At 38.6% G+C, this 27,969-nt stretch overlaps 1 protein-coding gene across 1 annotated transcript in view; it reads left to right on the plus strand.

Moving 5' to 3' along the window:
- The first annotated feature begins 1,136 nt into the window (after positions 1-1,136).
- Positions 1,137-27,969, plus strand: part of CSE1L (chromosome segregation 1 like) — a 45,697-nt gene continuing 18,864 nt past the window's right edge. The window contains exons 1-13 of the mRNA XM_046679521.1: positions 1,137-1,270; positions 10,775-10,870; positions 13,955-14,097; positions 16,181-16,282; positions 16,357-16,502; positions 16,898-16,988; positions 18,588-18,695; positions 20,093-20,185; positions 21,044-21,211; positions 21,323-21,452; positions 22,983-23,048; positions 23,468-23,670; positions 24,112-24,196. Coding sequence (XP_046535477.1) covers positions 10,780-10,870; positions 13,955-14,097; positions 16,181-16,282; positions 16,357-16,502; positions 16,898-16,988; positions 18,588-18,695; positions 20,093-20,185; positions 21,044-21,211; positions 21,323-21,452; positions 22,983-23,048; positions 23,468-23,670; positions 24,112-24,196 — 1,426 coding nt within the window. The 5' untranslated portion in view covers positions 1,137-1,270; positions 10,775-10,779. The remainder of the gene's footprint in view (positions 1,271-10,774; positions 10,871-13,954; positions 14,098-16,180; positions 16,283-16,356; positions 16,503-16,897; positions 16,989-18,587; positions 18,696-20,092; positions 20,186-21,043; positions 21,212-21,322; positions 21,453-22,982; positions 23,049-23,467; positions 23,671-24,111; positions 24,197-27,969) is intronic.

Here is a 27,969-nt window from a genome sequence, read left to right on the forward strand (position 1 = left end):
CATCCCCTCCTCCTGGAATGTTCTCCAGGCTGATCTTCTCCATTTTTTTTTTAATTTAATTATTTTATTTAAGTCTTATTGGCTTATAACATTGTGTACGTTTCAAGTATATATCACTATATTTCAGTTTCTGTAAAGACAGCATGGTGTTCACCACCAACAGCCTAGTTTTAATCCATCACCATACATATGTGCCCCTTCACCCCTTTTGCCTTCTCCCCACCCCATTCTCCTCTGGTAACCACCAATCTCTTCTCTTTGTCCATATGTTTGTTTATCTTCCACACGTGAGTGAAATCATGCGGTGTTTGTCCTTGTCTGGCTTATTTCACTTAACATCATACCCTCCAGGTCCATCCATGTTGTCCCAAATGGCACGATTTTGTCGTTTTTTATGGCTGAACAGTGTCCCATTGTGTACGTATATACACCACATTTTCTTTATCCATTCATCCCTTGATGGGCATTTGGGTTGCTTCCACATCTTGGCTATTGTGAATAATGATCTAATGAACGTAGGGCTGCACAAGTCTCTTTGAATTGTTGATTTCAAATTCTTTGAAGAAATACCCAGTAGCGGGATAGCTGGATCATACGGTATTTCTATTTTTAATTTTTTGAAACAGGCTGATCTTCACACAGCTGTCTCCTTGTTGAAATTCAGGTCAGTTGTCACTTGTTCAGAGGCCTTCTCTCACCATCCCATTCACCTTCGGAGTCACTGCCGGCCATATCATCCTTTTTTAAAATTTTCTTCTCATAGCACTTATCAAGGTCCGAAATTCTCTTACATGTTTATGCCCTTTCTCCTTCTAAAACATGAGCTCCTTGAGGAGCAGGAAGTTCTCTTCTGTCTGAGACGCTATGGACATGACTTTGGGCAGCTCGTTCGATAGTCCCTAAGACCTACTACGTGCCTGACATTAAGCCCTGGCACCAAAGTAGGTGGCAATCCAGCGGCCACTCGCTGGATCGCTGCTGTCTCAGGAAAATGGGAATTGTGATGCCCGTTAGAGCGGTCAGAGCCAAAGGGCATTGTCGCTTGTGACGTCAGCGCAAACACAGAGCGGGGCCGCGATTGGTCGTTCGAGCTCGGTGGGGCCGGCCCCGCCCCCTGCCTCGGCCCCGCTCACGCATGCGCCCGGCCGCAGCCTCGCCGCCGCGCCATTTTGCCGGGGTTTGAATGTGAGGCGGAGCGGCGGCGGGAGTGGGTAGTGCCGGCTACAGTCTGTGGCTGCGATTCCCTTCTCCGTCCCCGTATCCCCACGAGGTAAGGCGCGGGGCGTGCACGCCCTGCCGCGGTGGCCTCTTGGGGTCCAGCTGGGGGAGGGATGTGGCGCTCCCGGCGCTTCCGAGCGCTGGGAAGCAAGGAGCGTAAGGAGCGCGCCTCTGGGCGGGAGCGGGACGTGGGCCTATGCCTCGGGCGGCGTCCCCGGGCAGGGGCTTGGCTTCGCCGACGGCTTTCGCCTCACCTCACGGCGCCGCAGGTCCAGGCCCAGCCCGGCGGCCCCGGGCCTGTGAGGGGCGAGGGCAGCCGAGGCGCGGCCTAACGTGAGGCCGCCCGAGTGCCCGCCCCTTCCCCTCCAGCGCCGCGCTGATTGGCCGCCCCGCCGTCGTGCTGCTCGGGAAGGCCGCCTCTCATTGGTCGCGTCCGCGCGTCCGTTCAGGGCGCTCCCGGCCGCCCGCAACGTGAGCGGAGTGCGGCGGCGAGGCCTGTCCGCCCGTGGGGCTGGGGATGCTGGCCGCCGCCCGGACCGCCTCATCCCCAGGCTCGCTTTCTAATTAGGGCGGAGCGGAGCGTCGCCGCCCTGCTGCACGGTGGGCATCGCGGTCTCACTTTGCCGAGTTGTTAGGGAGGGCAGAATTCTAGTCCGTGCCCCTGGGGTCCGTGCACCTGCCCGGTAGTGGGAAGCGCTGTGGTGCGGTAGGTCGGAGCGTGGGCTCTGGAGTGAGAACGCCTGGGCCTCTCCCCGATTTGGCCTCTCCCCAGGAGTGTAACTTAGGGCTAGTCACATCTCTCCGAGCCTCCGTTCCTTATCTGCAAAATGGGCTGAAAATAGCATCTCCGTCGTAAAGCGGCTGTGAGGAGCCACTGAGTCGTTACCGTGGCTTAACGACTGAGTTAAGTCTCACCTGAGCTGACCCTTGTGCTCCTCCCCACCCGTCTCTTCTCCTCCTCAGCCACCGTAGCCTTGCTGACCTGACCTTCCTTTTTCTCAAGTGTTCCAAGCTCATGCCTACCGTAAAGCGTTTGGACCTGCCTTTCGTTTGCTTGGAAATTACCAGCGTCAGATCCTTGCGAGACTGGCTCCCTGTCCTTCAAGTTTCACTGCTCTGGGGCCTTTTTGACCACCTCTCTAAAGACCTCTTTCCTTAAACTCATCACGTCACCCTTACAGTATTGTTTACTTCATTGCATTTATCCTTATCTAGAAGTACTTCCAGTTTACTTGTTTATTATCTTTCTCAACTGCTAGGATGTAAGCTTTGAGAGCGGGGACCTTGACTGTCTTGTTTACTGCCACATCCAGGTGGCCAGTGCTTGCCACGTGGTAGGTGCACTAGTATTATTTCTTAGAAGCACAGAAAGGGGCTTTTTACTCTTGGATCCCACTGGTGCTCTTTTCTTTCTCCCATTGGGCTCCCATAGTTGAATTTTTTGCCCCTTTTTCTATGTGTGTCTTCATTTTTTTGCGTAATCCCTAGGACTCTTATCTACCCTATTGTCTTCCCTCTTAAGATCCTTTACCTTTCACTTCTCTCCGTCAGCTTAAGGGAATTCTTTCTAACCCTTCTGGTTACTTTGATTTCAGCTATTTAAGCGCTGGGACAGAGGGAAACCCTTTCCTTTGCAGGATTGGACGGGTTTGAGAGCAGTGCTCTACCTTTGGAATTAATTTGTTCCTTTATTCATTTAATAACTTTATTGAGTATCTACTTAATCTTTGAGAATAGAGTGAAGAAACAAAAATGGACAAGGTCTCTTGGGAAGCTTATATTCTGATGGGGGAAAGAAACAATACAGATAAATGAATTAGATGATTTCAGATAGTGACAAGTGACAGAGTGATATGACAGATGAAGGCGGCTTCTCTGAGCAGGTAACATTTGAGCTGAGACCAGCCATGGAATGGTGAGGGGACAGAACATTCCAGCAGAAAGAATAGAAAGTACAAAGGCGGGAGGACAGGAACAAGCTTGGAATATTGTAATATTTGAGGAAAATCCAGCTTGCTAGAGTAGTGTATGAAGAAGGGAGGTACCCAGGGGCCAGGTTGCATGGGGCTTTGTAGACAACGGAAGGAGTTTGGGTGTGATTCCAGGCGGTATGTTCCTGTGATTAGATAGCAGAGGATGGGTCACGGTGTTGGGGTATGTTGTTGATGTGTGTGTCAGATAGTTTTCATTCATTGGATCTCTTTCCCTTTCCCCAGATGTAAGGCCTCATGAATGGGTCTCTAATGTGGAGGAGATATCTAAGGAAAAGGCACACATCTTGGATCAGCTTATGTCACAGATGTCTGTGAGATGCCTTGGGAAGCAAAGCTTTTATTCCAAAAGTCTTCGTCTATAACTGGGGGCCTGTGGGAAGAGGCTAGACTTAGGCCCAGCCAGTCGTTCAACAAGAACGACTTGGAACTTAGATAAGCCCATCACAATGGATTTATTGTGGCACATGTGTTTAGTTTTGCATATTGGTAGGGATTTCCAAAGATAGCCCTATGGAGAAAGTTAAGTATCACCCCTCATTTAAAGGCAGAAGAATGAATTTTCTATTTCTAGTTTGAGTATTTTAAAATCAATAATACCTTTTACATTTATATATTGCTAATGTTTTAAAGTGTCGAGGTACCATCACTTGTGGCCAAATAAGATAACTTAATTAGACTTTGATCTTGCTGATATGCTGTGAATACTTGTAGAGTATGCTCTACAATTACCTGATTTGTCATACTTTCCCAAACCAGGGCTAACCTTACAATTTGGTTTTATAGATAGTATCATAAGGAGATATAAAAAAGGTTTGTTGACACATATTTAGTCCCTTAACTAACATTAAAGTTCTAGGTTCTATGTAGTATTTTAACTTTCATGGATTATGGCATGCATTTTATTTTATTTTTTTTATTAAGATTATGATAGATTACAACCTTGTGAGATTTCAGTTGTACATTATTGTTAGTCATGTGGGTACACCACTTCACCCTTTGTGCCCTCCCCTCACCCCCCATTTTCCCTGGTAACCACCGATCAGTTCTCCTTGTTTATATGTTAACTTCCACCTATAAGTGGAGTCATATAGAGTTCGTCTTTCTCTGTCTGGCTTATTTTGCTTAACATAATACCCTCAAGGTCCATCCATGTTGATGCGAATGGAACAATTTGGTCCTTTTTTATGGCTGAGTAGTATTCCATTGTGTATATATACCATATCTTCTTTATCCAATCATCAGTTTCTGGGCATTTAGATTGGTTCCACGTCTTGGCTATTGTAAATAATGCTGCGATGAACATAGGGGTGCATGGGACTCTTGGGATTGCTGATTTCAGGTTCTTAGGATAGATATCCAGTAGTGGGATGGCATGCATTTTTATTAACACACACACTCACTTTTTTTTTTAACTTAAAATTAGTCCTACACTGGCACCTCAGCTTTGTTGTTTTAGGGTCATTCTATCATGTGGTCTTAGAATCAGTTGTCTCTACCTCTTCCTGTTTGTCACAGTCAATTGACCAGAATAAATGTGAAGAATGATAGTGCTTCTGATGGAAAAATCAATCAAGGGGATGTAGCTTTTGAAAATAATACAACAAATACATAGTAGGTGCTCATCACTATTTATAAGGCTCTAGGGAGATTACAGTGAACAAAACACAAAGTCCCTACTTTCATGAAGCTTACGGTCTAGTGGAGGGAGAATCATAATAAACAAGAAAGCAAATTAATATGCTTGGTAAAATTTCCTGGCAAACTAGAGTAAGGGGATGGAGAGTGGCTGAGGTGCGTGCTCTTTTAGATAGGGTGGTCTAGGCAGGCATCTCTGAAAAGAGACCTGAATAAAGTGAGCAGTGAACCATGTGGCTCTCCAGGGACAGAGCTGTCCAGGCAGATGGGACAGTATGTACAAAACCCTGAAACAAAAGTATAAGCACTGGTGTATATGAATAGTAATACAAGGCACATTTCAAATTCACTTCTTCCTTGAAGCACTTTTGAATGAAGAGAAATTAATTATGGCAGGTAACTTGGTCATTTGTTTATCTGACACATGTAACAGTTCCTACTTTATGTTGGGGATGCTAATAACTGATTCTTAAAGAGTAGTCTTCAGACTAGGAGCTCCTGTTTTAGCTAGTTAACGGACATACTGACTCATCCATTAGTTCATGCAACAAATGCTTACCAAATGTCTGCTATGTGTCGGGCAATGTTGAAGGTCCTGTGCATACAGAGACAGGCAAGACATGCAAAGTCCCTGCCCTTGGGAGCTTACAAATAAGAGATAAATAAATCAAGGGTATTTCAGATGAGGAGTAATGCTGTTAACAGTAGAACAGGGATGAGGTAAATAATAGTCACAGAAGGCCCTTTTGAGGAGCTGTCAGTAGGCTGATAGCTGAATGATGCCTGATATCAAATTAGAAGGAAGAGCATTATTACAGGCAAGGAGAACTGTCTTGGCTGGTTTGAGGAGCGGAAAGGCCTTTGTGGCTGGAAAATAGAGCCAAGAAGAAGGTAGGAGATGAGGCTGATAGGTGCCAGATTGCCTGGGACTCTTTGCATGGTAAGGAGATTAGATGTTTAATACAAATAATGCTGCGTACAGTGCTCTAGGAACATAATTGTAAAAGTTAGTAAAATGCAGATTTATTGAGGAGTATGTTAAAAAGCTCAACAAAATAGATCCACTTAATCTCTGTAATCCCCCCAACATACACACACATAGTTTCTAACATGCTGCGTTGCATAGATCCCAAAAGGTGGGATAAATTTGTGTGTGGCAAAGAAAGACCAGTTTTTTTAGCTCATATACACTGATGTAAATGATTTTGCTTGGCAATAGCAAATTTTCATGATTTCATAACAGATTCAGCAGTTCATCACAGAAAAAAAGAATGGGAAATGAATTGATTAAATCACCACTTTCCAAGACGTATTCCATAATAAATTGGTTCTGTGGCCAAGTAATGGGGGGAACTCTGGATTAAACAACGTTAAACTCAGATTTACTCTTTGACTTCCTGAACCCTTTAAAGTGAATCTCCAAAGGGGGAATATAATGTATAACATTCTCTAACCTTTTGGTAGTAAAAACCAGAAAGGGTAGCCTCTCAGTAAATATGTATGTGGTCAAGTGGGACTTGATATTCATGCCCATACGGTGGTTTGCCCTGGGTCAAAGGAAGTGAATAGAGAGGTGGTGGAATTTACTAAATCAGGCAGAATGTTGGCTTCCCTTGTGATAAAAACATTTTTAATTAAGGGAGATGACTGTAATAAGGAGAATACAAGATCATTTCAATCAGATTGTTCTCTTTTTTGTGGTTTCTGGCTGTGGAGGAGTACTCTGCACGAGCACAGCATTAGATAGCACAGCCCTATTTTCCCCCAGCTTTTTTTTTTTTTTTTTAGTGTCAAGCTAAAGGGCGATGGCTCTTGTGTTGTTTGGATCAGTCTTGCTCAAAATCTCAGTCGTCATTGACTTCTCCTCTCCCTAGTTCCCATCTGGCTGCCCTCTTTCCACATCATCCTTTCTATTGCTGTTCCCAGTGCTTCCACTCTAGTTCAGTCCTCTGTCATTGTTATTTCCATCTGAGAGACGGCCTTCCGTAGTAAGAAGAGGGTAGCCCTATAGACTATAGAATCAGACTGATTTGAATCTGATCTTTATTAACTGTGTGTGACTTGGGGCAAGTTAGTTAATGTCTGAGTCTCCTTCCTAGTATGTTTGTTATGTGAAATGATAGGAAGCGTGTAAGACATCTAGTCTTATGCCTGGTTTACAGATGTGACCCTTCCCTCATTTAAAAAAAGTGTCCTAACAGATCTCTTGTTCTCTTCCTCACCTCCGTTCTGCAAACTATTACCAGCCCAAAGTTCCTATACTCCACTTTCATTAAGTTTTTACCCATTTCAGAAAACCTTTAGCAGCTTCCTGTTGTACGTTAAATCATGAAACTCTTCAGCAAAGTATCGAGGAACCTATATGATCTGATCTCAGCCTCCAAGGCCACTGTTCCCCAAAAGAGTTAATGCACTCTTCCTGTGTCTGTTACTTTGCTCACACTATTTCCTTTATGAGGTGAGTCCTTATTCTACTTTTCCTATCCGATTCTATATATCTTTCCAGTTCAGCTCAATACTCACAGCCTCTGGAAAATCTTGGACTGCCTCAAACCCCTGTCACTCTCTTCTTGACCTCCTAGTAGTTAAGTTGCAGTCTGCGTGATTCATTTGGCGCTTCTACTCCTGGGGACAAATGGGTTTCAGAATTCAGAATTTCTTTTTGGATGCGCATACTGTGGATTATGCCACATCTCCAAGGGAGCTTGGGGCAGTACCCTTCAATCAAACACATTAATATTTCTTTAGTGAAACAAATTTACATACTAAGTGAGATAAATCAAGACTATATTTATAACCTCAGGCAGCTCAGGCCAGGTTTTGCTACCACATGAGTTTGCCACAAGCTTGTTTTAAAAAAAACGCAGCTTATAGATTTTTGGATTTCAGAATTGTAGGAAAAAGGTTTTATAGATCTGTAGTTGGCGTTTCAGTTCTGTCTTGTCTTCCAACTAGTATGTAAGCTCCTTTGAGAGCCTGAACTTGTTTTTTCATAGGCGTTTAAAAAATATAATAAAATTATAACTTTCTGATTGTAAGTGTAATACATATAGGTGGTTGTAAATGTAGTACGTATAGGTGCTTGTAGGATATTAGAAAAATTTACAAGAATGTGAGGAGAATAAAAATCTGTATCCATCACATAGACATTACCACTATTTACATTTTGGAGTTTTTTCTATACATTTGAGTGTATGTATAGTTTTGCATAATTTCAGTTATGGTATACTTGACCTTTTTTCCACTTAGCTTTATTACATTTTACAAAAAATTATTATGTACTTAATATTTTTTTTTCTTTTTTGTCATAGAAGCCCCAGATTAATTTGGTGCATGGTTGCCCTAAAAGGGGCACATTTCCCTAGGTTCCCTAGGAGCTATGTGTGGCTTCGTCCCTAAAAGCTGGCTAATGGGATGTAAGAATTGTTTTTTTTAAAAAAATAGCTTTATTGGGGTATAACTTACTATGAATTCATTCATTTTAAGTGTACTGTTTGGTGAATGTTCGTAAATTTATACAGTTGTGCATCCCTCACCACAGTCTAATTTTAGAACACTTCCATCACCCCAAGAAGTTCTCTCGTTTAGCGCTTAATTTTATCTACTGACTAACAGCTTGGAGACCATAAAGTCCCATTTATAACATTCTCTGCTTTTTGGTCCATTGGTAATGATGCATGCATGCACACACACTTGTAATCTGTGTATATGAGCTATTTCTTTTGTGTGTGTATTTCTTAGCCTTATGTTGTCAATTGGATATACATAAGCCACTTATTTAGTTTATAATTTGTAATATATTAGATGTGAATATTTTTGGTCAGTTACAGCATACTCTTGATTTATAGTTTTTTTTAAGCTTTAAACATTTAATAAAGTTGCTTTTTTATTGAAGTATAATTGTCATATAACATTATTATTAGTTTCAGGTGTACAGTACATCAATTTGATATATGTATATATTGCAAAGTGATTACAAGTCTAGTTAACGTCCATCACCACACATAATTACAAGTTTTTTTCCTGGTGATCAGGACTTTTAAGATTTTCAGCAACTTTCAAATATACAATACACTGTTATTATTAACCGTAGTCATCATGTTCTATATTACATTCCCTTGTCTTATTTATTTTGTATCATTTGACCACCTTTGCTCATTTTGCCCTCTCCCCACCTCAGGCAACCACCAGTCTGTTCTCTGTATCTATGTGTTTGGTTTTTTGTTTTTTTAAGATTCCACCTGTAAGTGAGATCGTATGGTATTTGTCTTTTTTTTTTGAGGAAGATTAGCCCTGAGCTAACATCTGCCACCAATCCTCCTCTTTTTGCTGAGGAAGACAGGCCCTGAGCTAACATCTGTGCCCATCTTCCTCTACTTTATATGTGGGACACCTGGCACAGCATAGCTTGATGAGTGGTATGTAGGTCCACACCCAGGATCTGAACCGGTGAACCCCGAGCCCCTGAAGCTAAATCTGCAAACTTAACTGCTGCGCCACCAGGCCGGCCCCTTGGCTGTTGTTAATAATGCAGTGAACGTGGGGGTGTAGATATCTTTTCGAGTTAGTGTTTTCATTTCCTTCAGATAAATACGCAGAAGTTGAACTTCTTGATCATGTGGTAGATCTATTTTTGATTTTTTGAGGAACCTTCATACTGTTTTTCCATCGTGGCTGCACTAATTTACGTTTCCACCAACAGTGCACGAGGTTCCCTTTTCTCCACGTCCTTGCCAACACTTGTTATTTCTTGTCTTTTTGATGATAGCTGTCTTAACAGGTATGAGGTGATATCTCATTGTGGTTTTGATTTGCGTTTCCCTGATGATTAGTGATGTTGAGTACCTTTTCATGTACCTGTTGGCCATCTGTGTGTCTTCTTTGGAAAAATTTCTATTCACATCCTCTGCCCATTTTTTAATCAGATTGGTTTTTTTCCTGAGTTGTAGGAGTTCTTTATATATTTTGGATATTAACCTCTTATCAGATATGATTTACAAATATTTTCTCCCATTTGGTAGGTTGCTTTTTTCATTTTATTGATAGTTTCCTTTGCTGTGCAGAAGCTTTTTAGTTTGATGTAGTCCCACTTATTTTTGCTTTAGTTGGCTTTCCTTTTTTTTGAGGAAAATTAGCCCTGAGCTGGCATTCTACTGCCAATCCTCCTCCTTTTGCTGAGGAAGGCTGGCCCTGAGCTAACATCCGTACCCATCTTCCTCTGCTTTATATGTGGGACGCCTACGACAGCATGGCTTGACAAGCGGTGCCATGTCTGCACCCGGGATCCGAACCGGCGAACCCCGGGCTGCCGAAGTGGAATGTGCGCACTTAACTGCTGCACCCCTGGGCCGACCCCTAGTTGGCTTTGCTTTTGTTGCAGAAAAGCAGCTGTCATCGTTTGAACACCAGAATTATCTCCCCAGGTGCAAATTCTCAGCATGTAGTTTGTCTTCAATACTTGTGATTACACGTTGTACACAAAGGAATTTATTCTAGTTTCTTTGAACTTAGAACTGTTTATGAGATCCTTACTTTCTTCTTAAAATTTTGATTTCTCATGATGGGACTTTTAAAAAAAAATCCTAGTGAGTTATTTTTTTAACCCTTTGCCCTTTTTCATAGCATTAAATCAGATAAACTTTATGGTAACTTTGATCACTTCTTCAACTTTGTTTTTCTGTGCCTATCTTTTTGGTATTATGACATGTTTCTTTTTTATCTCAAAATTATCTCACCATTGTTTCAAAAAAGCCCATCTTATTTTCTGGAACCTTGTCTCAGCTAAGAGTTGGGCTTATAGCCCATACCTAAAACATAACAAATGGATGACTTTCAGAGAGGGGAAGACCGCACTATAAAAAGATTCATTTATGTAAATCACTGTGTCCTCATGTGACCAATTACCCAAATCTCATTTTTTGTTTTAGGTTCTATGGCAATGGAGCTAAGCGATGCAAATTTGCAAACGCTAACAGAATATTTAAAGAAAACTCTTGATCCTGATCCTGCCATTAGACGTCCAGGTAAAGAGAATAAATATTGTTTTGTGGTTGATTTATTCTTTAAGGACAGGTGAGGGAAACCTTTGTGCAATCTGCCTGTTTGTAAATTAAAAAAAGAAAAAAGATTTACGCTTGGATTCTCAGGCTTCAGGATTCTATAGTCCTAAAGTGTGTGGTTGGCTGCTCACAGCTGGTATAACATATGCTGGTGTGGTGTTTTTTTGGTTTTGTTTTGTTTTTTGAGTAAAGCAGCTTTTATTTGACGTCTTCTGATAAAAAGTACTAGTATGTTTAGAGTTCCGTGTCCCTCAGCCTTCTGAAAATCCCCACACCTGCCTGTTTTTGAGATACAATAATTAAGGCATAGAGATGAGAGTTAATTCCCTAAAAAGTGATGAAGTGAATGAAACCAAGTAATCAGACACTGTCTCTTAATTCCTGTGTTAGGTTTGATTTAATTAGTATATTTAAAGGCGTAGAGTTTCTCCCTTCCTCCCTCCCTCTGAATTTGACCACTTTCCCTGAGACACTTAGTATAAGCTTAGAATTGCAAGATTAGACACTCATACGAGTCAAGTGTGAGGGTAAATGAGGGAAGCAGGTCAAGTGGGGACTGGTAATATCCTGTGATTGTATGCCTTGATTAAAGGGCAAATATTATTTGAAACCAGCTAACTTTGGGGGATTCAGACCAGTTTTGCAAGATCAAATTTCCAGCTTTGCTTGAAAAATAAGGATATTTATAAGGAATTATAAGGAATAATTAGACTTAAACTCACAAGAAGGTTGCTTTGAGGATGTTGATTACAATTTAGGAAGCAGACCTGGCGATCTCTATGGGCTTTTCTCCAAATCGTGGATACAGGCTCCTATGAAGTGTCTTCATTTTTAAGTGATAGCAGCTACCTTCAAAACTTTTGAAGCATGTGTGCAAACCCAACAGACTGCTTCTGTGTCTTTGTGGGTAGTCAGTTGATAGTCCTCAATGTAAGGCATGTTAACCGGAAATGCTCTTGATCTGTTTCTTCAGAACTTACTAATGTGCATGCCCATGAAGAGCGGTTTGGGAAGGGCCCAAAGAAGACACAAATGAATGCGTGTGTGTTATATTCATATGTTATAAATAATAAATAGAGTTGTAAACATGTTAATGCATACATTCTGTTCTAGGAAAGCCTTTGTAATTTCTGAGAGGGAAAATTGATTTCCCCATTAGTGCTTAAAGAAGAATTGTGTTCTTGGGTAAAGGGAAATTAATTAATGGCTCTAATCTTCTTAGACTTTCCCAGAAAGCCTTTGCCAACACTATTAAAAATTATTTTTAATAATTATGCTTTTGTAAGGTGAAGGTGCTATTGTTTTATGAATCCAGGACAGAATGTAGGAATAAATTGATGTTTCTGGGAAGAGCTAATGAACACAGCATTTCTCGAGGATTGGTACTAGACTGACTCAGTATCTTTATCAAATGACCTGGAGGTGGAAATATGTAGTGGATCCTAGTTTACAGATCCACTCTGCTCCCATGGCTGTTGAGCTATGACAGTGGTATGGATGAACTAGAAGACATTTTGAGGCTTCTTGAGTGTGTAGAAACGTCAGTATGAATATTCTGTGAGCAAGTTGAAGGAAATGAACACAGAAAGGAATAATTAAACTCACAAGAAAATTGCTTTCAGAATATTGATTTCAATTTAGGAAAGAGATCTGGCAATATATATGGGCTGTTCTCCAACTTGTAGATATAGTGTGTTGCCTTGTACAAAATGCAGACCACTAAGAGGAAATACCGAAGCTTTCTAGACTCATACAAAACCATTGTGTGTACCTTCCTGAAAACTTTTTTTTTTTTTAAGATTTTATTTTTCCTTTTTCTCCCCAAAGCCCCCCGGTACATAATTGTATATTTTTAGTTGTGGGTTCTTCTAGTTGTGGCATGTGGGACGCCACCCCAGCATGGCTTCATGAGCGGTGCCATGTCCACACCCAGGATCCGAACCAGCAAAACTCTGGGCCACCAAAGCAGAGTGCACGAATTTAACCACTCAGCCACGGGGCCAGCCCCCTAAAAACGTTTTTCAGTTCAGTATTCCTCATCTTTCAAGAAAGACATGGTAGACACAAAGCAGGGAGGTTTTGAGGATGGAAGTTAAAGTCTTGAGATTCATTCAGAAAGAAGAAAGGTGTTAAGTCATATTATTATTTTGTAGAAAATAATAGATGTTAGTGGCAGACCTGTTCAATAAATATTGGAACCTTGGAATGGATGTTGCCTTGTGGAGCTTAAGATAGGAATAATTAAAAGAAATGCTGTAAACTTTCACCATGTGATCAGTAAATCTAGGAGATTTATTATCCCTCAGTGTAGTATGAGTTGAAAATATGTGGGTAAAGTCTTTGTAAAAATTTATTGCTGGTATTAGAAATGTTTACTTTGAGAAGAAAATTGAGGGCTAATATGGTAGAGTAAGAACTGGACTAAAACTTTTTCAGTGACGACTATTCTAGCTGTACGATCTTGGACAAGTTACTTAACCTCAGTGGCCTTATGTTTAAAAGGAGGATACTACTACCTAACTCTCTGGGTAGTAGTGACAGCTTAATGAAATAATCTATGTGAGTAAAGCACCAGATCCATATGGTTAATAATAATATATATTAGCATGAGTTAACTCATTTAGTCTTCATCACAGGACTATAAAAGAAATATTACTACCATTACTAATAGTGCTTTAATAATCCATCTGGAACAGGACAGGGTAAAAGACTTTTGCCCTACAGTCACTTAATCTCTGAGAAACAGATTCTCCGTCAGGTGGGTAATCATCCGATCAGACCACTTTGTAGGTTTGTGAGAATCAAGTGAGTTAATGGAAGGTAAAGTGATTTGAAAACCAAAGTATGTAATTAATGTAATGTCATATATAGTCGATTTAATAGATAAGAAAAATGAGGCCCAGGAGACCCATAATAGGTTGCCTAAGGGAAAATATTCTGATCTTTCAGTTTTTTGATGCTTCAGTCAAGGATATATATAGTTCACATATGCATAAAGTGGAAAGATTTGGTTATAATAACAAATCTAATACGGAAATTCTTTTACAGCTGAGAAGTTTCTTGAATCTGTAGAAGGAAATCAGAATTACCCACTGTTGCTTTTAACATTACTGGAGAAGTCCCAGGATAATGTTATCAAAGTGTGTGCCTCGGTAACGTTCAAGAACTATATTAAAAGAAACTGGAGAATTGTAAGTATTTTGTGCATACATAGTTTAATACCCTCTGTGTTTATAAGATTTATATATGAAGTGCTCCTGAAAGATTTAGACGCAGATTAAAGGTGAAATTAAACAGGCTCCTCTTCAACAAAATATTAGCAAGTCAAATCCGAAAAAGTTTTTAAAAAATTATATACCATGACGAAGTGGGATTTATTCTAGGTATTCAAGGCTGGTTTAACATTTGGAAATTAATTGATATGATCTCTCACATCAGTAGACTAAAAAGAGAAAAATCACACGATCCTATCAGTAGATGCAGAAAAGCATTTGACAAAATCCAACACCCATTCATGATAAAAACTCTCAGTAAACTGGGAATAGAGGGGGACTTTCTCAACTTGATAAAGACTATCTACAAAAAACCTACGACTAATGGTGAGAAACTTGAAGCTTTCTCGCTAAGATCAAGTACAAAGTAAGGACGTCCTCTCTCACCTCTCCTTTTCAACATTGTGCTGGAAATCCTTGCTAATGCAGTAAGAAAAGGAAATAAAAGGTACACTGATGGGGAAGCAAGGCATAAAATTGTCTTTGTTCACAGATGACATGATTATTTAGAAAATGTGAAAGAATTGACAGAAATTAAACAGAACACTTTTACAAAGTTCCTGTTGTTTCGTTTGAATTCATAATATGAATAATTCATATTATGATGTATAAATTCATATTCATATTAGCAGCCCAGAGCAGCTTGATAACCCCAGGTCACTAGAGAGTGAGACTTAGTTTTAATCTCCATTATGGTTGAAATTTAACTCTAGCTCACTGTCTGCTGAAGAGACCATTGTGTGGGAAGACACAATCTAAATGAATACTTGAAGAACTTTCTATTGTGGACTGAGAAAAATTATAAAAAGCTGAAAAACTGCATTACACGTATAAAAGATTTATAGAATGCAAAATAATTTATATTTGAAGTCTTTGATAAGGGATTTTGCCCTATGTCTTGTATGATATGAAAATATATTCTAATTTTTAGGTGAATCCTCTTTTGCTGTGAGTTTAATGACTAGTATAAAATTATAAGTTAAGAAACAGGAACTGCTATTTTCCTTACCGTGGCACAGTGGTTCTCACTTGGGGGTGATTCTGCCCACCAGGGGATGTTTGGAGATTTTGCTTGTCACAGCTGGAGGGCAGGGGTGTCACTGGCATCTAGTGGGTAGAAGCCAGGGCTGCTGGTAACCATCCTTCAGTGCACAAGAAAGATGCCCACAGTGAAGATTTATCTGGTCAAAAATACTGATAATGATGAGGTTGAGGAAACCTTGGCTTAGGATAAAGAAAAAAATGCCAATTGTTTTGTAATGACAACGGTAATGATACTTAGAAAGTATTATGGTTGACAAAAATGGCCAGTTTTTCTCAAAAGTCAACTTTGAGTTTGTTTAAATATTTATTCCTCATTCCATAAAAGACTTTAAAAATAGTAAATACAGTTCTTAAGCTTGCATAGTCAGGTGTTACCACGTGTGGAGGAACAACTTGGTGAATCTTCGAAAGAATGTTTCAAAAAAATCTATCCCTCTACTTGTTGACGTGCTAGCCCTCCCTCTATCTTGATCTGTAAAACTAGTGAGACTTGAGAACCTCTGGGTGATGCAGCTGGATGCATTCACACGGGTAGTCGTCAAGAAGTTTTCATAGAAAAGACCTTTGACTTAAGGTGAGAGTCAAATTGAAGCTTTTCAAGATGAATATGGGCTAAATAGCATATATCTATAAAGATTTTAACCACGTGCCCTGATTAGTTTACGTGTAGAACTGAGATTCTTAATTGGCGGTATGGAGTCAGAGCAGCTCATTAATTTGTATATAAAATATTTGCATTTGGGATAGAATGTACGTTTTTCTGCAGGAAGAGTTCATGCTTTCATCAGATTATTAAATGAATCTGTGACCCATATATGTAGAAGGAAGGCCCTACCTACCTTCCTCTATGTTTTTCTTAGAAAACCAGGAAATAAGAAATGGTTCTATTTTGTCTATAAACCTTTATGGTCATGGATATGGATTTTATGTTCTTTGCTCGTTGATGTTTTCCTTTTAGGTTGAAGATGAACCAAACAAGATTTGCGAAGCTGACCGCGTAGCCATTAAAGCCAACATAGTGCACTTGATGCTTAGCAGCCCAGAGCAGATTCAGAAGCAGGTAAGGCAAGCCCTGCGTTTTAGGTAGGCTTATCTGTAGGGCTTTTATCTAGTTAATCTTTCTTCTCCCTCCAGTTAAGTGATGCCATTAGCATTATTGGCAGAGAAGATTTCCCTCAGAAATGGCCTGACTTGTTGACAGAAATGGTGAATCGCTTTCAGAGTGGAGATTTCCATGTTATTAATGGAGTCCTTCGTACAGCACATTCGTTATTTAAAAGGTATTGATGTATAAATTCATATTTTTAAAATACTTTTTTTCAAATGTTTTTGCTTGTTATTTTAACAGTTATTTTGTCATGCCTTTGAGTATTATAAACCTAGAGTAAGAGAATAAGCCTCTCAATTCATTGTCGTGTTTGTTTCTTCTTGAGTAGGGTGTTTATTTCATATTGCCATATTACCTCTGAAATACCTATTATCCATAAACAGTGTTTGATTCCTTTAAAAAGAAAACTAAGAAAAAAGAATACCATCAGAAAAAAAAAAAAACCTAAGAATTCCCTTTGAATTTCAGAAAACTGTCAGCCATAGTTTTTTCTCTAATCTCTCCCTGAAGACCTAAAGTCTGTAAACAAAAACTTGTGAATCTGCCTATTTTACCTTAATTTTCTAGATATCGCCATGAATTTAAGTCAAACGAGTTATGGACTGAAATTAAGCTTGTCCTGGATGCCTTCGCCCTGCCTTTGACTAATCTATTTAAGGTATGGAATAACTATCTCGGTGATCGTTTTAAATTACTTAATATTTTAAATTGCTTAAATATTTACATAAATTTTAAGAGAATGCTTTGAAAGCTTATTTGATAGGTGATATTCAGAACAGCATATTTTTTTGTTTTTTAATTTCACACCTTACACAGAAATAGAGAAGATGGTATACTAAACTCCCGTGTGTCTGTTACGTGAGTTTAACAGCTGCTAACGTTTTGTTGTTTTTTTTACTTTGTTCCTCCCGTCCATTTTGTCGTAATAGTTCAAAGCAAATTTCAGGTATCGTATTTCACTGAAGTATTTGAGTATGCCTCTCTAAAGGAATAGATCCACATTTTGATTTGATTTTTTTATGGAGTTTAATTTATTCATATATTTGTACATCATCTTAGAGTGCATAGGCGACTTTCCTGAACATGTTCTTCATCTTTGTGAGAATCTGGTAAGATTGAAAGAGATATATGGTTAACCATTTTTTCCAGATAAGAAAAGAGGGTTCAGTATCACAGTTCACAAAAAAGAGCCAGGCCTCAAACCTGGTTTTGCCAACTCTAGAAAAACTGCTCATTTTATATTTTCAAATGGGAAAGTTGAGTGATAGTCACAACTTTCTAAAATGTAGAGTGTACACAGGATTTTTATGGTTAGGATGTCTTACTGATGGTACGTTTCATTAAAAAATGAAATCAGACAAAATGTGATTAATTTTTTTCTGCCTGTTGGATTGGCAAAAAATTTTATTTCTTTTTAATGATGTTAAAAGTCTTAGCCAGAGTGCAGTGAAATGAGCGCTCTGGTGTCCTGTCCACTGGATTATAGATGGTACTAGCTTTCTGGAGCTTGACGTTTCATTACAAAAAGCTTAGTATTCATCTAAGGATCCTAACTCTAGGATTATAGGAAGTAACTTTTGTTGAGTGTCTTTTACATAGAAGGTTGCACAAAGTAGTAGGACCTTTTATGTGTATTTGCCCATTTAATTCTGTTTTCTCTATGAGGTAGGCATTGTTCTCATATTATAGATGAGGAGATTGGGGCCCAGTAAAATAACTTACTTGCTCAAAGTCATGCTCATTAGAAGGAACAGAGTCTGGGTTGTATAAAGATCTGTCTGGCTTCCAAAACCTGTATTCATAGCACACTTCTGCTTTGGTAATACACTTCTAGAATCTCAAACTGTGAAAGTTGAGGTGCGCACCAAGTTTTATAGATAAGTCTGTTTATTGCAGTTGGATGATGAACAACTGGAAACAACCTAAATGCCAAGTGGCAGGGGAATTGTTCAATGAAAGCATATAAAAACAATTTTGGTAATATCTTTATATATATGCACCGAGGAGACTGGAAGGATCTAGTTCAAATTATTAACATTGGATTTTTCAGTAGTGCTATTATGGACAGTTTAAAAATACGTATTTTAACGTATTTTCCAACATTTCTTAAATGACTGTATGCTGCTAATTAAAAGCCAAATTTTAGAGAAGAGATTTTATTTATAATATGAATAGAAGCTAAATTTCAGCCTAGTGCAAGGCTGTTTCACTAAGGTTTACAACACGCTAAAACTTTGTTCCTAATTTCCTTTCCAAGGCCACTATTGAACTCTGCAGTACTCACGCAAACGATGCCTCTGCCCTGAGGATTCTTTTTTCTTCCCTGATCCTGATCTCAAAACTGTTCTATAGTTTAAACTTTCAGGTAAGTTTTTGTTTTATTTCTTGCATTTGATTCTTATTCTTTGGTGTCAAATATATAGTTTTTCACTTGATTAAAACTGCCAGCATTGATTTTTCTGAAATTAGTTTTTTTCTTATTCTTCCCATTCTTTATCTGTATACAAATAGTGTTCTGCTTTATTGTAGTTCCTAGAGATGCTAGGGGATTTCTATGGGGAAAAGTAGCATTCTCTTGTATTCCAGTAATTAGGGAACCTTACATCCTAACTCACTGTTTGGAGAATCACTCTGCTATTTTTTCAGAGACACTGAGAGACCACGTTCTCAGGCCTTCCTCTTTTCTTCATTTAAGTGGCTGTTAATGCTGGGGAACCATGCCTTGATTAGAGGTCTCTGCCTAGCTTACTCAAAAAGGCTTTCATTGGAAGCATTTCTGGGAGACAGAAGGCTGAAGGAGGAGGCTTTAGATGGTGTAAGAACCTGGCATTTCAGGAAACATAGCCACAGTGTTATAGCAAAAAATGTCTGGTCACCCTATTGCTACTGAGATAGTGGCCTCCAGTCATTCTTTCTGTTCTTGAGTGATTACTTTAAGACAGAGTTTCAGGACTGAGAAGAGGGTCTTATTGGCATATCTTACTATACTGAGATGCAAGAGGAAGGATCTAGCTTTCTCATTGCTTATAGCCAGAGCCGAGTACCTGAACTTAATCCTTACAGCAGGACTACACTCACAGTGCTAGGGAGGCCATTCCCCAAAAAGAACATGTAGAATAGGAGATACGCGGCCCAGTACCCACCTCCATGTTCATTCAGACAGTGGTTTGAGAAATTCTTACTTAAAAGATACCACTGTTTTTTCTTACACCTTCCTTTGATTTCTACTTCCTAGAAATCAGGTAGTATGAGGCTCTTAATAACTTGTTAGACATAGAGGAAGGAGGCATCATCTTTCCCCTTGAGGGGCTTATCCCTCATTAAGAAGGCAGTACTGTGCCACAGCAAATTAGTGACTGTCTGAGACAATAAATCTGAATCGGTGGGCATCTTACAATAAATGCAGTTGTTCAGAAAGGAAAAGGAATATATTGGTAAGCAATGAGTTTTGTAAGTAAAGCCTTCATACAATCTTAGCTGGACCTTGAAGGACTAAGTAGATTTGGATTGGAACAGGAAATAGAGGTGGCATAATTTGTGGTTGAGAGCATACAGAGACAGAAGTCAGAATGGTTTATTTAGCTGCCAGACCTAGCTGGAGCAGAGGATTCTTGTCAAAGTAGGTAATGGTTGGCTCACACTGAGAAGTGTGGACTCGAGTCTGAAGGCATGTGGAAGATATTTAGCATGGTGGGTAAAACGTATTAAAATAGCATACTTATTATTTCAATCAAAAGGCTCCAGTCAGCATTTATTCTTTAGGATCTCCCTGAATTCTTTGAAGATAATATGGAGACTTGGATGAACAACTTCCATACCCTCTTGACTTTAGATAATAAGCTTCTACAAACTGATGTAAGTATTGTTTAAAATGTTTCCTGAGTAGCCTTTTTTTAATTTAAGAATTATTTGAAATATAATGTCACTTATATCTCAATTTAAAGAAATGTAAAAAAAAATTGAGTACCTTCTGAAAACATTGGAAGACAGTTAATTAGATTTCAGAAAATGAAATAAAATTATCTAAGAACATTTAGCATGCTGGTTCCTTAAAAATTATTTATTCTTTGCATTGTTGATAGGTGAAATTCTAAGAATGCAAGTAATATTTGATTATATGGGATGTTCCATATTTGGCTACTTGTAGTATACAGAATTACTCTTATTGTGGGCCTAGCTTAGGTTACAATTTATGGATAAGGCTATTTCATTTCATTATTGAGAGGAAGGCCTCGGTGTATTCACATTGTGAACATTTATAAAAGAGAAAATTATTTGTCATTGAAGATATTAAGAAAACTTAAACCTCTGTAATAATCACTTTTTAAAAAGTCATCCACACTATGGGAAAGAGGGAACATGATGAAACTTTGTAATGTGTGAAAATTTCTGACTTGGATTTTGTAATGCGTGCTTTTCAACGTAAGCACTTACTCTCTTTCTCATTTGCTTATTAATATATTTATGATCTACTTCTTACCCAAGAAACAAACTTTTTGTGAGCTGTTTTCAGTGATTAATAAATAAGAAGTATTTCATCTTTCACTTATTTGAAAGACTAGGTGAGGAGATTGACAGTGACATAGATGTGGTTTCAACACTTGGCTTTGGATTTAAATTTTTAAAGAGTTAGTTCAGGAATTACAGCTACTCTCCATGTTTATGGTAGCATTAAAGTTGTACGTTTGAGTTTTCTGTTTTCTCTTATGTGAGGATGAAGAGGAAGCAGGTTTATTGGAGCTCTTGAAGTCTCAGATTTGTGATAATGCTGCACTCTATGCACAAAAGTATGATGAAGAATTTCAACGGTACCTGCCTCGTTTTGTCACAGCCATCTGGAATTTATTAGTTACAACAGGTCAAGAGGTTAAATATGACTTGGTAAGATAATGGTAGAGACAATAACTCAGACGTTCCCTCCCTACCTCCCCCAAGAAATAAACGATTCAATCTTGCTTTTAAAAATATGCTTATTGTTGTGTTTTATTCCAGTTAGTAAGTAATGCAATTCAGTTTCTCGCTTCTGTTTGTGAGAGACCTCACTACAAAAATCTATTTGAAGACCAGAATACGCTGACGAGTATCTGTGAAAAGGTTATTGTGCCTAACATGGAATTTAGAGGTAATTATGGCAAAGTGTTCTTTCTGTTGCTTTTTATAACTTAGTCTAATTTGTGTGTGTGTGAGGAAGATTGGCGCTGATCTTCCTCTTTTTGCTTGAGGCAAGATTGTTGCTGAGTTAACATCTGTGCCTGTCTTCCTCTATTTTGTATGTGGGACGCCGCCACAGTGTGGGCTTGATAAGTGGTGCTAGGTCTGTGCCCGGGAATCGAACTTGTGAAACCCAGGCCACCGAAGTGGAGTGTGCAAACTTAACCACTATGCCAGTGGGCCTGCCCCAGTCTAATTTTTTTTATTGCTAAAGAAACTTCATAGGCCATTTATTGCCTATTTTCTAAACCAAGACCAAAAAACGTGGTATAAAAGGCATTTGTGAAATGAGTTCTGCTGTGATGAACTTTGTTGTGTACTCTGGAGGTTTTTTCATGGAAATATTGAATAAGACTTTAAAAATTGTGTTATGTTGAGAAGAAAGTAAACTAGCCAGGATCTCAACTTAGGGAAAGAGTTTTGTTTTGTTTGATTTATTATTTCACCAAGGCAAATAGCTGTTTTTAAACAGTTGACTTGAAACTAGAAGTGATTGAAAACTTTTAAATACAGAGTTGAAACTCACTTTGTGCTTAAGGTTAAGATAGTCCTAAGGGCCTGTACTTGTTTTCTGTTTTTTTTTTTTTTAAGATTTTATTTTTCCTTTTTCTCTGCCAAGCCCCCTGGTACATAGTGGTATATTTTTAGTTGTGGGTCCTTCTAGTTGTGGCACGTGGGATTCTGCCTCAGCATGGCTTGAGGAGCGGTGCCATGTCCGCGCCCAGGATTCGAATCAGCGAAACCCTGGGCCGCCGAAGTGGAGCTCGCAAACTTAACCACTCGGCCATGGGGCTGGCCCCGTTAAGGACCTGTATTTGTATACAAAATGTCTTCCTTACAGTTGGGAAGAGCAAGTAGTAAACATGGAAGGAATTGTGTTCCATATCAAAGCAGTTAGTAGATCGGTGGTTCTCAAATTATCAGACTGAAATAAAATGAGGAAATAAAGGAAAATATAATATGAAGTTTTATTTCCTTTTTTGTTTTCATAAAAGTATATTTACTTAAAGGACAGATCTTTATGCTGATCTTGCCCATCGTACTCTTTTTGGTATTGAAATGACTTTTATGAAATAATGGTGATTATAGTTGTTAGGTTGTTTGTTTTAATGTCTTTTGGCAAAATAAAAAGTTGGCATCACTAGATTGGTCCCTGTCACTCACTTTTCAAAGTTGATGGTGAAGTACAGTTCTGGGGACGCCATCACATTAGAGCACGTGAACCTGTGTCACAGCTGTGTGAATTATCTATTACCTGACCTTTTGGGTAGTATTTGCTGCTCTAAGTAATGATTAAGAGTAAATGAAGTCGTCATTTGTTGGGAAAGAACACTTTGCTGTAAAACATGGCAATTCTGCATATTCTTCTGCATACTCAGCTGTAGAAGTCTAATTTGTCCTACCTTTGAGGGCTTATCTGAAATGTCAGTTCTCTTTGCAGCTGCTGATGAGGAGGCCTTTGAAGATAACTCTGAGGAGTACATAAGAAGAGATTTGGAAGGATCTGGTATGTGTTTTGGTTTTTTACTGTTAGTCTCTCAGCAAGCCGATTTTAAGGCTGCTCTCTTCCTAGTAAATATGGGAGGAGGGGAGTTAGAATGAGTGTGTCATTTCAGCTGGCTTTCACGGGAGAACTGTTTTCCTTCTTGAACTTCTACAGCCTGAAAAGCAGCTCTTATATGAGCTATGTCAGAGCGTCAAAAGTTGAATCATTTGTCTTCTTTTTTTTAGGTACTTACTAGTGTTTATGATACTAATATGTCCTTTTTAGTTTCTTTCTGATTTTGTGTTTCTTGTGAAAAAAATGTTCTTTTTATTGTTTATGTGCTGACAGCAAACAGATGGCAGTTTGTTTACTTATAAACTCGGTCACTTGTTTGGTGGTTGTTTCTTTCTCCCATGATATGTTTCCCTTTGATTTTATAGATATTGATACTAGACGCAGGGCTGCTTGTGATCTAGTACGAGGATTATGCAAGTTTTTTGAGGGACCCGTGACAGGAATCTTCTCTGGTTATGTTAATTCCATGCTGCAGGAATATGCAAAAAATCCATCTGTCAACTGGAAACACAAAGATGCGGCCATTTACCTGGTGACATCTTTGGCATCAAAAGCCCAAACACAGAAGGTGAATCTTTTCACTATAGTTTTGTTTCTAAAAGAAACTTGTTGGTATCCACAGAAGTTAAAAAGAAGTAATTTATTTCCGATGAGACAGCCTACTCTGCTAGATAACCTGTTCTGATAAGAATTCATATAGTCTCCAAAGATGACTTTATGTCTATGGATTAAGCACCTAAATTTCTCATGGACCGAAACTGGCAGATGCCACACTTTTTCCCTCAGCTGAGACTCAGTGTATAAAATGTTCTGAACTTAAATTTAGCTGTTCTTTAATTTGGGGAAGTTTCTTTATGGTCTATTAAAATAGTCTTGTTTTATATTTAAGCAGTTGGTGTTTTGAAGTGTTCCTCTCCACCTGCTTTTCTAAAGTTACCTAAATTTCCGATGTGGTAGATATATATAGGAGTTTCATGTTAGTTTACCCTGTTCCAAATTTGTTTTTCAGCATGGAATTACACAAGCAAATGAACTTGTAAACCTGACTGAGTTCTTTGTGAGTCACATTCTGCCTGATTTAAAATCAGCTAATGGTGAGTTTTATGAAATTTTTTGATACAACGTAGTATACCCACAAGTTTTATTTGCATTGTTATTTTATACTACAAAATAAATAACATTATGGCAAAAGTCATAATAGGGCTCTATCTCATCATGATCCTCAAGAAATTGGCTCCTCTCCTTGTTGAAGTTATTTCTTTTATTGAATAAATTCTCACATGGCTTCTCCAGATGTTGCCCAGGTAAAATTGACTTTCTATAAAGAAAAAGTTGCTTGTTTATAAGGAAAGCAGGAACAAGTAAGGCTGAATTGTAACTCAGCTTTGTTATCCTGATATATAGTCTAGGAATTACATTTTGGTTTTCTTTTCCTTCTCATTTGAAAAATGAACTCTTTAAAATTAGAGTAAATTAAAGTACCTGAATGATAAATATTAAGGATAATTTCCCATGTTTATGAAAGTAGGGGTGTGTGTGTGTATCCATCCCCCTTTTTAAACTTTTTGTATGGAAAATTTAAGTACATTAACAAGGAGAATATTATCATGAACTTCATGTTACTGTCATCCAGTTTCAAGAATTTTTTTTTTATTGAGTTATTGATAGGTTACAATCTTGTGAAATTTCACTTGTACATTAATGTTTGTCAGTCATGTTGTAGGTGCACCACTTCACCCTTTGTGCCCACCCCCCACCCCACCTATCCCCTGGTATCCCCAAAACTGTTCTTAGTCCATAATTTTAAATTCCTCATATGAGTGGAGTCATACACATATTATCCTTCTCTCGCTGACTTATTTCACTTAACATAATTCTCTCAAGGTCCATCCATGTTATTGCAAATGGAATGATTTTGTTCTGTTTTGCAGCGGAGTAGTATTCCATTGTATATATGTACCACATCTTCTTTATCCATTCGTCTGTTGCTGGACACTTAGGTTGCTTCCACGTCTTGGCTATTGTAAACAGTGCTGCAATAAACATTGGGGTGCACAGGACTTTTGGGAGTGCTGACTTCAAGCTCTTTGGATAAATACCCAGTAGTGGGATGGCTGGATCGTATGGTAGTTCTATTTTTAATTTTTTGAGGAATCTCCATACTGTTTTCCATAGTGGCTGCACCAGTTTGCATTCCCACCAGCAGTGTATGAGGGTTCCTTTTTCTCCGCAACCTCTCCAACATTTGTTGCTATTAGTTTTAGATATTTTTGTCATTCTAACAGGTGTAAGGTGATATCTTAGTGTAGTTTTGATTTGCATTTCCCTGATGATCAGTGATGATGAGCATCTTTTCATGTGCCTATTGGCCATCCGTATATCTTCTTTGGAGAAATGTCTGTTCACGTCTCCAGCCCATTTTTTGATTGGGTTGTTTGATGTTTTTTTGTTGAGTTGCGAGAGTTCTTTATATATTATGGATATTAAGCGTTTGTCAGATATATGACTTGCAAATATTTTTTCCCAGTTAGTGGGTTGTTTTTTTGTTTCAATCCTGTTTTCATTTGCCTTGAAGAAGCTCTTTAATCTGATGAGGTCCCATTTGTTTATTCTTTCTATTGTTTCCCTTCTCTGAGAAGGCATGGTGTCCGAAAAGATCCTTTTAATACTGATGTCAAAGAGTGGACTGCCTATGTTTTCTTCCAGAAGCCTCATGGTTTCAGGTCTCACCTTTAAGTCTTTGATCCATTTTGAGTTTATTTTGGTGAATGGTGAAAAAGAATGGTCAATTTTCATTCTTTTACATGTGGCTTTCCAGTTTTCCCAGCACCATTTGTTGAAAAGACTTTCTTTTCTCCATTGTATGCCCTCAGCTCCTTTGTCAAAGATAAGCTGTCCATAGATGTGTGTTTTATTTCTGGGCTTTCAATTCTGTTCCATTGATCTGTGCACCTGTTTTTGTACCAGTACCCTGCTGTTTGGATTACTGTAGCTTTGTAGTATGTTTTGAAGTCAGAGATTGTGATGCCTCCCGTTTTGTTCTTTTTTCTCAGGATTGCTTTAGAAATTCGGGGTCTTTTGTTGCCCCATATGAATTTTAGGATTCTTTGTTCTAATTCTGTAAAGAATGTCATTGGGATTCTGATTGGGATGGCGTTGAATCTGTAGATTGCTTTAGGTAGAACGGACATTTTAACTATGTTTATTCTTCCAATCCATGTACATGGAATGTCTTTCCATCTCCTTATGTCGTCATCCAATTCTCTCAGAAAGGCCTTGTAATTTTCATTATATAGGTCCTTCACTTCCTTAGTTAAATTTACCCCAAGGTATTTTATTCTTTTTGTTGCGATTGTGAATGGTATTGTATTCTTGAGTTCTTTTTCTGTTGGTTCATTACTGGAGTATAGAAATGCTACTGATTTATGCAAATTGATTTTATACCCTGCAATTTTGCTGTAGTTGTTGATTACTTCTAAGAGTTTTCCAATGGATTCTTTGGGGTTTTATATATATAAGATCATGTCATCTGCAAACAGCGAGAGTTTCACTTCTTCCCTCCCTATTTGGATTCCTTTTATTCCTTTTTCTTGCCTGATTGCTCTGGCCAGGACCTCCAGTACTATGTTAAATGAGAGTGGTGATAGAGGGCATCCTTGTCTCGTTCCTGTTTTCAGGGGGATGGCGTTCAGTTTTTGCCCATTGAGTATGATGTTGGCTATGGGTTTGTCGTATATGGCCTTTATTATGTTGAGGTAGTTTCCTTCTATGCCCATTTTTTTCAGAGTTTTTATCATAAATGGCTGTTGGATCTTGTCAAATGCCTTCTCTGCATCTATTGAGATGATCATGTGGTTTTCATTCCTCAGTTTGTTGATGTGGTGTATCACGTTGATTGATTTGCAGATGTTGAACCATCCCTGTGTCCCTGGTATGAATCCCACCTGATCATGATGTATGATTCTTTTGATGAATTGCTGAATTCTGGTTGCCAAAATTTTGTTTAGAATTTTTGCATCTATGTTCATCAGTGATATTGGCCTGTAGTTCTCTTTTTTCGTGGTGTCCTTGTCAGGTTTTGGTATCAGCATGATGTTGGCCTCATAGGATGTGTTAGGAAGTGTTCCATCTTCCCTAATTTTTTGGAATAGCTTGAAAAGGATAGGTATTAAATCCTCTCTGAAAGTTTGGTAGAATTCCCCAGGAAAGCCATCTGGTCCTGGGGTTTTATTCTTTGGGATGTTTTTGATTGCTGTTTCAATCTCTTTCCTTGTGATTGGTCTGTTCAAATTGTCTGCCTCTTCTTGAGTGAGCTTTGGGAGATTGTAGGAGTCCAAGAATTTATCCGTTTCCTCTAGGTTATCCATTCTGTTGGCATATAGTTTTTTGTAGTATTCTCTTATAATCTGTTGTATTTCTGCAGAGTCTGTTGTTATTTCTCCTCGCTCATTTCTGATTTTGTTTATTTGAGCTTTCTCCCTTTTTTTCTTTGTAAGTCTGGCTAGTGGTTTGTCAATTTTATTTATCTTCTCAAAAAACCAGCTCTTTGTCTCATTGATCCTTTCTACTGCCTTTTTCGTTTCAGTAGTATTTATTCCTGCTCTGATTTTTATTATTTCTCTCCTTCTGCTGACTTTGGGCTTCATTTGTTCTTTTTTCTCTAGTTCAGTTAGGTGTGCTTTAAGGTTGCTTATTTGGGATTTTTCTTGTTTGTTAAGATGTGCCTGTATTGCGATGAATTTTCCTCTTAGTACAGCTTTTGCTGTATCCCATATGAGTTGGTATGGTATGCTGTCATTTTCATTTGTTTCCAGGTATTTTTTTACTTCTTTAATTCCTTCAATGATCCATTGCTTGTTCAGTAGTG

The sequence above is a fragment of the Equus quagga genome, chromosome 12 (genome assembly GCF_021613505.1).
Source record: "Equus quagga isolate Etosha38 chromosome 12, UCLA_HA_Equagga_1.0, whole genome shotgun sequence".
Lineage (NCBI taxonomy): Eukaryota > Metazoa > Chordata > Mammalia > Perissodactyla > Equidae > Equus > Equus quagga.